This window comes from Pelmatolapia mariae, linkage group LG15 (assembly GCF_036321145.2).
Source record: "Pelmatolapia mariae isolate MD_Pm_ZW linkage group LG15, Pm_UMD_F_2, whole genome shotgun sequence".
In the NCBI taxonomy this organism is placed as follows: domain Eukaryota; kingdom Metazoa; phylum Chordata; class Actinopteri; order Cichliformes; family Cichlidae; genus Pelmatolapia; species Pelmatolapia mariae.
Window position 1 is genome coordinate 37,657,188 of NC_086240.1, and position 14,295 is coordinate 37,671,482.

Genomic DNA, 14,295 nt, shown 5'->3' on the forward strand with positions numbered 1-14,295 from the left:
TAAACAGCTGTCCGACTCTACTTTCAAATGTGCCACCAGTGAATCAGAGCATAGCACCAACCCATAGAAACCAAGACAAAGTTCCACTTGTTATAACAGCTAAATCAAAATGCAACTATCTGCACATATATCCAGGACAGATAGCATCTATGCATGGCAGACAGGGAGTCTGGTCAGTTGTGCAAAACATGTTCAGCCTAGTACTGGTCCTGCCATCGGTAATCAGTTTACATCATCAGTGCACGCTCTCTTTTCTAAATTATATCTGCATAAAATACCAAGCACCCACTTAGCTCCTCTCTGCCTCTTACATCGTTATAAAAACATCTTGATGTGGCCTCAGAGCAGCTCAACCCTGTATTTTACATCTCACCATTTCTCCACCAGGAAGCGACGATTAAGAGTTTAATTAAAACACGACGATTAACTTACGAGTCCGTGCTACAAATCCTCATGAAACCAAACGACGCCGACTTTTCACCGTTTGCCTTTTAACCTCCTCCACAAAAAGCGCTTTTGTTTTTGAACGATCACCGCCGTGCTCCACTGTGGAGCGAAAACAAAAGCAGTCGATGTGTTCTGGAGCCGCTGGACGGCGCTCTGACTGGGAACTGGAGCAGCAGACGGAACACAATGTGCAGACTGCCTCTAATTATTATTTTTTAGAGCTTCCACGATGTTAAAAAATTGGCTAACGTTATAAGAATGTATAATTATACAAGATAAAAGTAGATGTGAAACAGTTTCCTTTGAATTAAATACAGACGCAATTATTGTGTACCGAGGTTGGGGGTTGTAAGGAGCTTAAGTTAAGAAAAAATATTTGTTACGTTATGTTTACATCTTTTTTTAAACGTAATTAGATAAAAAAATAAAAATTAAAAAAAAAAGAACATGGAAATCGCACATTGCGCTAACATCAGCCTGGTACCAGTCTATCCATCATTTACACCCTGGAGCGCACGTAGTGTATGGCTCCGTGGGCATCTCGTGGGGGGGACACGTAGTATAAACACAGATCAAACTGATGCCACATGTTCGGGAAGAGAGTGGTCAACACTCGGAACAACTGCTGGCAAAACACCTCAAACTACGCGGGGGACAAAATGAGCGCAAATGGCCACCGAGCAACGCTCAAAGCACGTGTAAAAACACTGACAAGGAGCCAAATGTCTGCAGTTCGTAAATAAGAGTTTTTAAAAAAGGATGAAAGTATGTAAATGTTTTCAGTTAGTAACGCAAAGATGCCGTAAAAACCCCAAACGCGGTCTCTATATGCACGCGTAAAATAAGACCCAGACCCAGAAACAGCTTTTAAAGGTGTTTACCTGACGCATCGCGCTCTGTAGGCCACCAAACGCCCTGAATGTGGCGGGGATGTTCCCGGCGAGCAGGGCAGGCTGTAGCTCATTTTGCAGCGCATGGTTCCTGAAGTTTTCTCGCGGCTACACGTTTCTTACTGAGTAACAAACACAACAAACTGTCCTGTTTGAGTGGAGGCTGACGGTTTCTTAAAACCACTGCTTGGTCACATGGTGAGGCGGAGTTCAGCCTTCGCCGCCTCCTCCCTCCTCTCACCATTCATTTACTCCGAGAAGCTTCTTTCACAAGTTACATTATTCAGAGCCGAAACGTACGTGCGGAACAGCCACTCCAGAGGCACACGGGAACATATTTAAAGGCTCAGCTTTAATTCAAGGAGAGGCACAGCTCTGTATGTAACCTATATCTTGTGTTAGTGCCTTAAACTCCATCTGCACCATTACAAGGCTTCTGCAGGCCTGTTTCTCCACGTTTATTCTGTCTTTCCTTGAAATCTTGAGGCAAACTTTGGGGAGTTTGATATTTAAAATGTGCATACAACAAGGAGAAGTAAACAACAGTTTAATTTTGTGGTTTTATTGATCACATTAAGACTGTGCATTAAAACATCACAGGAATAAATTCATGTCCTTTTCGGCTAATTACATTACCAAAGCAGTCCCTTCCTCCTCTGTCATTTCCAGTAAAAACACCAAGATTAAAACATGAGATGACTTCAAACTGCCCGCTTATTTTTCCACTCACTCAGTGGTTTACCAAGCACCTAAAATGGTTTAACTAAACGTCTGAGATTAGTCAGAGATGTCTGCGATAAGAATGGCAACCAGGGTGTACCCCCACATTCCGGCTCTTTTGACTGCTGGGAGAGGCTCAAGCGTCTCCACTGCCCGTAATCCTGAATTGGACAAGCGGAAGCAAAGGGATGGACGGATGTCAGAGATGTACTTGTGTAATGACGGTGAGGTAAATGAGTTGCATTCCAGCACAAATCTCATTCAGATATGTGATTTTAAAGTCGATAGATGACGGCAGCAGCAACAGAACACATTCCTCCCTTTGAACTGAGCACTTCCACATCTGGGACAGTGAAAGAGATATGTCCACGAGCTTTGGCTGGAATGTGTTTTTATCAATAGCAAAAGACAAGAGGCATGCAGGTTGAATTAAAAACAAGAAAAAAAAAAAGAAGAAAAGCTTGGCTTTGCAATCTGTACTTGAAGAGTTAAAGAAAAAGCTAGAAAGGAAGAAACAGGTTGTTGTCATTCCATGTTCAAGGAAAACAAAGTACACTGTATATTTTATTCAAGGAAGAAGACATGTGGTGGTTTACATAAGGACCACTGGCTGTGTTAACCTCAACACGGGCCTTCCCCGCAGACTGCAGCAGAGTACAAATGTACTCACCACCCCCAAACAAAGTCTCCGGGACCACTAGGCAGCACATTCCAGTTCTGGCCACCTCCGGCCCCGAGGCCAGTGCATTCAAACCCAGACATCTGTGTCACAGCCACCAGGGCTGGCTGCAGAGTTTCTACCACGCGTGCCTCCCTTTTGACACCGAGCCAATCTCCTCTCACACTGCACGGTGTACCCATCCTCCACCTGGATCCATGTATATCACAGCAGACACGTGCAGGAGCAAAACAAACTCCCTAAATCATCACACACTGTTTTACAGCACCAGAACTTCAATGTGTTCTCCATTAGGGTCACAAATGCACCAGCACTGGTCCCCGTCCCAAAGCACATAAACACTCTCTGTGGGGGAAGGCAGCTGAATAAATTAGACCTTTGTCTTACAGTAATAACCCCCCTCAACGATCATATTTCAAAACAATAGCTGGAGGGTGGGGGCTGCAACAACAGATGAGTGTGCTCGCTGACAACTCACTGTGGCTCTCGTTCCCAAACGCTGGCTGCAGCCGGCCGCTTGTTTGAAAAGACAGGAGGGTGTAGTTCGGCCGCTGTGCCAGTTGGCGTCAGCAGAGGCCCCCGATTAGCTGCGATTCAAAAGTTCAGCAGCTTCAGGAAGACAGCAGTTTAGCTATGACTTCATTATTATGGCACAAATCAGCTTGAAGTTTATGTTTAATCATGACGCAGCTGTAAAATTAATTTTAAAATAAAAAACAAAGCATGTTTTTGCTCCATCGGAGCTACAGGGGACCAATTCTCTATTTATCTGTCTGAAAAGGGTCAAAAGTGCCGCATGACCCAGCAAACAACCAAGCAGGCTCCACAACACTCTGCTTAACTAAACGATCACTCACTCTGAAAACAAAGAAACCAGTATTTTTGCAACAGGGCGTTCTCGGCAGCAGACCTGTGAGCCCCTCATGTTTACCCATCTGCTTAAATCAATCAGATCATATCCAGTTTTTCCACAGAAACAAGTACTAAAAACAGAAAAACGAAAAGAAGAGGAAACTTGGATTTCAGTCAATGCAATGTCTGCCGACATGAACAGATTTCTTTAGAAATATGTCTCTATAGCTGGATTTGATGCGTGGACATGGGTTCTAGTTTCTTTTGATCATATATACTTAGATTTAAAGGCTTTGTTTCATAACAGATAAATCTATAATATTTCAGATTATTCTCTTTTTACTTAAAAATAAGGGGTGAAATAAAGAAAAGTCATTACAATTTCAGATTGTTATCTTTTTCAAACTTTTAGATTTATTTAGATTTTCAGTTTCTGATCGCATCAGCCTAATAAATCAATCAAATCCTCACATATGTGAAGCTGAAGAAACAGTTTCAGATTATGTCCTGTCACACAAATAAAACATTTTATTCACTAGCAAAACTGCAATTAGAAACTCGTTAGTCAAAATTTTCTATATTGAAATCAGTTATCAGGAAGAGCACAATTTACCTTCTAATGTGTGTGTGAAGCCTCAATGCTTTTCATTAAAATTACCTGAAACTGGAATACTAAAAAGGGGAGAAACAGGTTACACACCCCACAAGGAATTCTTGTGGTTTACTGCAGTTTATTTTTCCTGCAAGCACATATATTTGCATACTGAACTAAAATAATCCCCAAAGAAAACAATCTCGACAAACTTCTTCTGCCTTCCATGGACTGCAAAGCTTCAAACAACTGTGACAATCGCAGGATGCGACAAGTATGTTAATACGAGTCTGTGAACATGGCGCATATTTGGATGCTGTATTGTTGGGAGCATGTCTATATAAGGGGTGGTCCATATTGACACAATGGAGTCTAAACAAAATAAGAGAGACCACGGGGAAGTTTTATTTCTCCAACACTAAATCAAAGTCACAAGTGGGCGTGTCTGCTGCCACGAGCTTCCTCGTAAACAGGCCGGAGGAGTTGTCCCACTGCAACCTCATCTGTTGCGCAATATCGCTACACTGCTGCACAAACAGCTCCTCGTCTAACATACGCGATGTGACTGGAAGGGAACCGGCCCGTCCTTCCACCACATGGACAGCTCCAGCAGACATCTTGGTAAACAAAACCGGATGACGGGGGAGCATGAGAAGCAGTCAAGTCCCTCGGGGGCTTATAAAGCGAGGATAAAATCTGAATTCTTCAGACGGCAGATGAACTTCGTCCGTTAACTGTTAATTTAAGCAGTCCACAGAAGGCCTCTTTTTTTCATAGCACAGTCAACAAGCATGAAAACATATCAAGAGACCAGTCGCGTACACGTAGGCCACAATTCAACTAGACAAAAGCTGCTGGTTTAGGGAACAAGCTCACCAAAGCAACATCTGCAATCTGTTCCCCATCTACAACTAACTACTGCTAGTGAAGCTGACGTTTTGCGTTGCTGCAGGAAAAGGGGCAGGCGGTAAGAAGCAAATGGACCAGCAGAAGTTCCAAACGTCTCAGGTGTCCTAAAACAGTAGAGTACTGTGAAATCCACTAGAAAGTGTGAGTTTTAAAAAGATTTAAAAAGAGGCTAAAAAAATTAACCAGCAGGGTTGTTTGTTAATGGCGACTGTGCTCGACCTCTACAGCTCCTACAGAAATCCATCAAAACCCATATGCAAACAGTGAGAATGCAGCTCAAGGGTCCTCTGACCATAATTACCTAAACACAATGTGCTGCAAGATCAAATTACACTTTTTCAACGCCTGAGAGATTTGAGCTTCGCCACTTGTTTGTCTCAATCTGGATTAAGACCCCCGCTGGAATGTGCATACGTAATAGTTTTGTTCCTGAGGCTTTAATGGAGAAATCCCAGCACCTCAGTGTTAACGGGCCTCTGTATTCAGGAGAGCATTTATCACAGGATCAAGGACTCAGCTTCATTTGGGTTTACTCTCTGAAGCGAAGGGTGTGGGTCAGACTAATGTCGTTAGGTAGTACAGTCTAATTACCCCTAATACACATGTCAGTGCCTTTATCAGTGGCACTTCAAGGGGACTTTTGTGAAACACTGATGTTTAATGTTCTAAACATTGCATTTTAAAAGCAACCACAAGACAATCTGACTACTTAACACCAACTAAACCCCTGTGCTTTAAATAAATGATTAACACTAGCAAAGACAAAAATTAATCTCCTCCTCAAAAAACAGGATACTGGCTTTTAATTTGGTGACTTTGCAGATTTGGTCAGACAAAATATGACACAAAATAAAACAGCCATTTTTAGTGTTTTCTGACCAATAACTGCCAATGTCCATCGCCTACTGTAAATCATATATCGGTCTGACCTCATGGTGGTTCAGCTGGTAATTTAATGGTCAGTCGGTGGCTATAGGAGATACCCTGATATATAACTAAGTGTGAATGTCTTTAACTGTCCGAGCTCTAGGAGACACGATGTTGGAAAGGCCTGTGTGTGCTCAGCAAACCCTTTCTGGATAAAAACAGATCAAATGTCAGCAGCTTCCAAAGATAAAGTAGCCAGAATGAAAATGCTGCCACTAAAACAGTACAATCTTTGTGACAAGTGGTGTGTTATGCAAGCTTTAAGATCTTTCATGGATATGACTGCCATCCATCAAATTCTCCATGAATCTAAAAAAAGGTGTCACATATGAGATCAGCGCTCTGTGCACGTACAATCCTGTCCTGGCTCCCACACAGCTGTTGGGTAATCTTTAAATTTTTTAAAAATAACTGTACTTCCTTAACAGATAAGACACTGCAAATGTATTGGGATGGATCTGATGAGGATAAGACCCGCCCCCCAGGCTTTTGGCATTTACAATCTGAGGTAAGTCCAAGAAATAACAAAGGTGCAATAAATCGTGACAGTTTATTTTGAAGACAACTGCAGCTAAATTGGTAAAGAAGTTTACCATGACAGTGTTGTCCAATCAGCACATCAGAAGTGCTGATGTGCAAAGTTTAACTCTGATGTGCAAGAGTTAAACTTTGCTCCTCTCCCCAATAATGACTGCTCGTTTCTGAGTCATAAACAGTGCTAACAAATCTGATCTGGTTTAAATAACTCCCCACTGGCTGAGCCTTGGCTGGGCCTGAGGCCACCAATCAGGTGTTCTCTGACCAAATATAAATCTGTCTATTCTTTATTATCCATAATCACCAAGTTGATCTTTGTGGACAGAGGACTGTAAAAGGGTTGCTTCCTGTGGGTTACGTGGGACTAATCACAGCCTTATAATAAATCCATTCAACACAGACAACAGATCGCTTTCCTGCTATGTTTACAAAAGCAGAGTTCAAGTTGTAATCTTGTTAGGTTAAAAAATAAATGTATGTGCAGAGTTTTTAACAAGCAAAGACTAAAGCAGAGTTGTAGGGGATCAACTACAGACCAGTGAGACTTTGAGTTCGTGAAATGATGTTCAGAAACAACTCTGCATCCTGTGGTTATACTTCTTATTAGCAGTTAGAAAACTGAAAAAATACATAAATCACTGCATGGGAAATCTAAGACTGAATGTCTTAGACGACATGTGTTAATAGACCTCTCTGCTGAATCACTTGTTATTAATCTCTGTCTCTCTTCCACAGCATGTCTTCATCCTGTCTTCCTTCTCTCACCCCAACCGGTCGCAGCAGATGGCCCCGCCCCTCCCTGAGCCTGGTTCTGCCGGAGGTTTCTTCCTGTTAAAAGGGAGTTTTTCCTTCCCACTGTCACCAAAGTGCTGCTCATAGGGGGTCATATGATTGTTGGGTTTTTTTTCCTCTGTATGTATTATTGTAGGGTCTACATTACAATATAAAGCGCTGTGAGGCGACGTTGTGATTTGGCGCTATATAAATAAAATTGAACTGAATTGAATGTCAAAGAGAGAAAAAAAGTTACACATGAATGCACATTTGTAGTACAATTATACAAATATGAAGTACAAATTCACTGCCAGTTTTTATGGGTCCATATTAGAAATTCTGTTCAGTTTACCAAACCTTCCAAAATTAAATCGGTATCCTGATGTAAAAAAAAAAAAAAAGAGAGAGAGAGAGAGAAAGAAAAAGCTATAATGTGTGCCTTCGAGTTTTGTGTTTTCAAAATTAAAATAACATTTGCGCGTTTTATTTTATTCACAAGCAAAAATTTCTAATGCAGCATTTTTCCACAGGTGTCCAAAAAGGCTTTCAGCAACCTGTGGTTTTAAAACTAATTTGGGTTGTAAAGCTACAAGCTCCGCATTGCTGATAGAGCAGCAGAAGATTTGGCATCGATACGTTTTGATCCCAAAAGCGAAGCAGAAACTTGTCTAAAAGTGAGAAGATGAGCGGGCACTGCGCCCAACTGAGGTTTTACATTTTTCACAAACCCACTCATTTTGAGGAATGCTTTAAAGGGCCCTCAAACTGTTTGTGCGCAATTCCCCTCTTCATTTCCAACAAGTCCGACCTTGCAGGAGAGCTGGCTCGGGACAAAGGGAGGTGGAATGAGGCGTCTCCCTCAGGTTTACCTGCGGTTAGTTGAAAAGTTCTGAATAAAGCTGCACTGTTACTCTCAGAGCCCAGAGGCAAAGCCGAGCTGGATGAGGAACAAACAGAAGCACAGAGTCTTTTGCCAGCTGTGACGACGCACTGTTGCTCAACTGCTACTGTTGTTAAGTAAACAAGGACCCTTATTTAGGTCATATGGACGATCTCATGCTTAATGCAGTATATCACACACAATGTCTGATTGGTTGCTAATCCCTCCACCACTTACTGTCACTTGGCAACAGAGGTTTAAAGTCACAAGCATTGATAAACTACACCAAAAATCCACCAACCCTTGATGATATATGCAATTTTAGTCAATGTCCCCAAGAATGACATTTTGAAACAAGAATCATTTAAAGCTCAATAATTGTAAACTCTACTTCTTAAGTCATTCTGTCACATATATATCACAGGATAAATATGTTAATATATGGCATTATTAAGTCATCTTTATTTTCTTGCTTCTTCCCAAGACTCCCCAGAATTTTCTGCACGTCACTTCATGACATAACAAGTCAACCGCATGTTTAAGGACTTAAACGATAAATACACCTCAACTTCAAAGTTTGTTTGCCGGTATCTGTTGGCAGCTTCCATGAGAGCACATGGGAACGGAAAGTGTTTATGGTAAATGCAAACCACGGATTCCCAAGTCACAACAAGTGCCATTCATTTGTCTGCATTATTGACAGGTACCTATGCAACGAAACAAATAGCTTATAAAAAAATAAATCATTAAGCACAGAAAATGAAGCCTGAATTCTAAATAAAGCAAGATTTTCAAATGTGTTACGCATACTAGCAAACACCAGGCTTTTTTAAATTGTTCATCCCGTATTTAGCCCAGAGTGAAACGGATAAGTTAGCATCACATTCACAGGGAGACGATGAAATGAACGTAATATATATCCTAAAATCCAAGGAATTGGAGAAAATGTTTTTTTAAAAACATAGATGTTAATAATCGCTGTGTGTGTGACAGTGTTCATGCAAAGTAAGCATACAGATATATACATACAATATGATGATTACAGCATTTATTGATTGATTGATTTCATTAGCAACTCAAAGCAAATCCATAGTTATGCAATTTCCTAAAATTCAGCTTGGGAGTTTTACTGTAATCTCTGAAAAGAGCACATACCTGTGCTTCAGCTCTTGTCTTGGTGGTGGTACAATGGGAATAATGAAGAAAAAAAATAAATTAATTAAATGATCGCCAGTAGTACGCATTTTATAAAAGAATCAAATAAATGGATCTGGCCACACTCAAGAAATGTATACACAAATGTCTAATCTAGTAACATTTAAGATATTTAAATAATTAAATGTTACAATGTTTTTGTTTGAGTCAACATGAGGACAGCTACCTTTGTGTAGCGTTTTTGAATTAAAGATATCGTCTCTTCTTTTATTAAACCTGTCAAAGTTATTTTTGATTACTCTGGCAATTTCTGTCATCTTTGTAGTCTATGAAAGGTAACAAGAAAAATCGAGCTTTCCCTGAAGAGACATTTGTTGGAGCTGGAACAGTGGATTTAAGACTTTTTTTTTTTTTTTTTAAACTAAAAAATAGTTCTCAAATGTACACATTATCCCATCCATTATGGGTTAATATAAATCAGCTGAAAGCCAAGGCATGTTAGTAACAAGCACAATGCCACAGCTCTGACATGGACTCCTTTTTTAAGGATGAGCTTTTAAAAGTTGAGAATTAAGCTTAAGCTTAAAAACACTTTTAAAATCACCAACTTCTCATCTGATCATACCAATGACAGGCTTACCAAAACATTGGTCATGTTATTACATTTGGATCTGCAATACTGAGTACTAAACCTCTTCAGCACTTAGCTCCACACATCGTAGGGACAAGGGAAACCTGAGCCCCAGATCCTCGTGACTGGCAGGCCACAGATACGCTGAGTGTCACAGAGATGTGAAACGCTGCCAGATCAGCTCTAGTGCTTCTTCCACTGCCATGCTTTCTGCGTGCTGTACACACTCACACCTGCTGAAATGTCCAGTTTGACCAGCCGTTTAATTCAGTAATGAGTCCCAAAGTGATGTTTCTTTATTTCAATAAAGGAGAAAAGTCTGGACTTCTTTAATAATCTGGTAATCATTCGATACATTCGGTCTTTTCCTCTCACAGATAAAATCTGTGCGACACATAAGGAGCCAATTATTCTTTGGTTTAAATTCTGGCTGAAAACTTGCTGTTTAAATAATATAAGTATATTTAGAAATAGATCCATAGCTACATCTATCAGAAAAGGAAATAAAATCTTATCCAGAACAGGTCATCTTTTTCTACAATAAATTTAAAGTACAGCTGTAGTCACTTGTAAACTATATGAATCAGGGGTGGGGAACTCCAGGTCTCAAGGGCCGGTGTCCTGCAGGTTTTAGAGCTTAGCCTGGGTCAGCACACCTGAATCAAATGATTAGTTCATTACCAGGACTCTGGAGAACGTCAAGACATATTGAGGAGGTAGTTCAGCCATTTAAATCAGCTGTGTTGGATAAAGGACACATCTAGAAGCAGCAGGACACCGGCCCTTGAGGCCCAGCGTTCCTCCACCGCTGACATAAATCATCCTTCAATTGTTTCTGGAAATTTGTGACAGATGCTCACACTGAAATTAGTAAAATCAATTAATTACTTCAGGACTCCATACATAGATTACAGGCTGCTGAAGATGGACATTTTCCTTTAGGGTGCACAAGGTGAAAGGGGTACAGGGTCCGGTTAAGCCAGCCAGCCAAGTCAAGGCCACACACAAGTTAAAACACCCGAGCTCATACCTATCGTTGATGGGCTTTGACCCTCGTAATCGGCTAGGCCGGAAAGCCTGGTAGAAAGCAGTGGACGGGTTCCTGCATTTTAATTAGGAAGGGAAAAAAGAAAGTAGAAGCATGAGTGAAAAAACAGAAATGTGCATATTGAGGAAGTAGAGCAAGAACTTGAACCACAATGAGGCAAAACTGAGGAGAGAAACATTTTGTCAGTCATCCGAGTGACTTCTTCAGTCTCAGCTGACTGTAGTTCCCAACTTATAAACAGTAAATCTGCATAATGACTGAAACTAGAATCACTGATTAACAAAGGGCTGTGAGATCAGTTTCATGATCATTAATTTGAAAATTGTCATGACCATTGATCAATGGCCACGAGTACTATTCACAGAGAGTTGGGGAATGGCTGCAATCACATGATTGTAAGATGGTGAGAGATTAGGTTCCCTCCTCGATTCAGAGATGGTCTTTCCCTTTTTGGGTTTGAGCAGTGAGTCAAGGAGGCTAAAGGTAAGTCTGCAGGGTACTGAGGTAGAAAACAAGAATCATGTCATTTGTATGAACAGCCAACTTAAAGCTTTGACATGTCCACTCCAAACTTTGTGGCTCATTTCCCCAGACAGGATTAAGCATAGTCTTAGACTGAAACTTGTTTCCATTGGAGATCATTGAATGTTTTTGTAGTTGAGGACTAGCTTTAATCCATGTCTGAGAAACTGTCTTACTATAATCAGCACTATTTCTAAAAAAAATAAAAATAAAAAAAAAATATCCTGGACAGACGAGACTACAAATTGGGAGAAAAAAAATTATTGTAAGGTTCGTGCTGGTTAATATGCCACGTCTGCATCTTCAATATAAAACTTTCTATGGAGCCGCCTCCTACAGTGTCTGCAGGGGTGGTCGACCAAAATCACAAACTACACAGTTTAAATATATACAACACCCTGGAGGACCTAAAAACAAAATCAGGCGTGGCTTAGGAATTCAGTTCCAAAACTAGAAGAGTGGGGTTAACCATCCACTAATGTATACTGTACTGGTGACTGTCGAGCCTGATCTACCACTGAGTTTTCATATGCGAACCCTTGATAGATTTATATGTGCCACTCCCAGCCAACAGCAGCTCAGTATACCCAAGTTTTCTGCATCTCTGCTTCGGTATTTAGACACTGTCAGTTTATAGAGCTCCCAAACAACACACTTCATGACAGCAGCTGTCACATCAACTCTGACAGAGCCAAAATACCTGGTTTTATTAGGATGGGGAAAATTTTGCATGCAAAATGAGGTCATTGTGTGAAAGAAGAGGGCCGCCAGGTATGAAGAGAAGATGAGTGAAGGGGAGTCATTCAAAAATCAAGGAAGTAGAGAAAGAGGGGAAAAATAAGGGGGAAAAAAAAGCAGTTATTAGGAAATATGGAACCACCGTGCCACCACACACCTCTCAGCATTACCCTGAGCAAAAGGTTGGTTTCTCATAGCACACACTATATTACAGTGCACAGGACTATAGAGACTTTGTTTGCCTTTGCAATCACTCTGTGTTTTAGATCTCATTTGAAGGAAATAAACAGACTTTGTTTGTTTTCTTTTAAAGTGGGCAGAAGGCTAGCAAGCTACGTTTTAGGTCCTCTCTCAATAAAGCAGGTCTACTTTAGACTACTTGGCACTCGCCTTTGTGGGAGGAAGAGCAAGTAAAAGTGAAAGAAAATGTACACCAGTTACAAGGCTCCGCAATGTCAGCAACTGGTGGGAGATGGTGTGTGAACATAGCACTTCTGTTCCCCCTAAAAAGGAACAATAGTAAAGAAGCGCAGGTGAGGTAGATATGGTAGTCAGGAGCCTCACCCACAGAGAGAAGGTAATCCAGCTCAGAGATGAGACACCAAAGCAACAGTTTGTCATAATTTAAGTTTGTGACAGTTTAAAAGGAGCCTTTATCACAAAATAGAGGAAGCACCGAGACTGAACAACACCAATGGCAACATGTGTATATACTGGTATATGAATCCAGTCTGTGTCAAACATTTTATTTGTTTCTCTGGGATTTCTCCCTGATGCCGAATTCTCCTCCTTTTTCAAACTCAGTTTAATTTCACATTTCAGGTTTAGTTAGATGTTGTGACAGCCACGTTACACCCTTGACTGAAGCCTCACAGTGAAGCAGAGCATATTAAGAGCTTAAGAAACTGAAAAATTTTAATTATTGGATGAGAATATAAAGCTGTCCATTTGTAAATTTGCCACAGTGCCTCCAGTAAAGTGTAAAATGTTTTTTTTATTGTTTTACATAAAGAATTTGCCATTTTATTTATTAGACCAGCGGTCCCCAACCCCCGGGCCTCAGACCGGTACCGGTCCGTGAGTTGTTTGATACCGGGCCGCGAGAGTTGAGGCTCAGGTGTGAAATGTATGGTTTTCAGGGTTTTTATCGGTTTTCAGCGTTATTTTGTTATCGTTTTTATCGTTAACTCGGTTTTCCTGGGTCTTTTCACGTGTGTTATGAATAAATCTTATTTTTTTCGGTACCGGTACTAGTTTTATTTTGTTCTATTTATCCGCAACACCTTAAAGGCCGGTCCGTGAAAATATTGTCGGGCATAAACCGGTCCGTGGCGCAAAAAAGGTTGGGGAGCGCTGTATTAGACATGCACGTTAGAGGTAGGGGTGGGAGGTATAAACAGTATATGGTAGAAACGATATGAATTTGGCCAGCGGTAGAGGTTTTGACTATACCCCTCTACCGGGATAGTGCATGATGATGGTGTCATCAAGCTGCACCTGTTTTGGTCGAAAGCATCGCAGAGGCTGCAAACGGAGGAGTTTTGAACCCAGATTACTCCGTGAGGCTCCTGACTACGGCAGCCGTAATGCTCCAACATTAAAATTAAAGGATTTCAAGTGCGCCTTATTAGTGTGGAAAATATGTTATACAGAAGAAAAAAATATATTGCAATATATATCGTTACCGCACATGCTTCAAATTTTACCGCAATATGGATTTTAGGCTATATTGCCCAGCCCTAGTTGGAGGCATCGAATCATTACCTAGTTTTATATTTGTCGTTTCCTCTTAGTTTTGGTTTGCCGTTGCCGCCATCATGAATGGTTCAGTTTTCTTTCAGTCAGTTGTGCACCTCAATTTTTGCAGCCCGCTGACTGATACGGAGTATGGTGTTGGTTCGGGGCAGAGGTGACATCACAGTTTGTGTGTGTGACAATCAAAAAACAACCAAAGCAGTGATGCAGTCCACTGTTAACATCACAGCACTGCTGCA

General features: G+C 41.0%; 1 protein-coding gene across 3 annotated transcripts in view; it reads right to left on the reverse strand.

The window, feature by feature from the left end:
* tsc22d2 (TSC22 domain family 2) overlaps nt 1-14,295 on the reverse strand; it is a 29,873-nt gene that overhangs the window by 1,484 nt on the left and 14,094 nt on the right. The window contains exons 2-3 of one of the 3 annotated variants that reach the window (XM_063495863.1): nt 11,024-11,095; nt 9,363-9,380 (exon numbers count right to left, since the gene is read on the reverse strand). The exons of 1 other annotated variant lie outside the window; for it this stretch is intronic. In XM_063495863.1, coding sequence (XP_063351933.1) covers nt 9,363-9,380; nt 11,024-11,095 — 90 coding nt within the window. The remainder of the gene's footprint in view (nt 1-9,362; nt 9,381-11,023; nt 11,096-14,295) is intronic. One more of the 3 variants, XM_063495864.1, reaches the window with a different exon arrangement.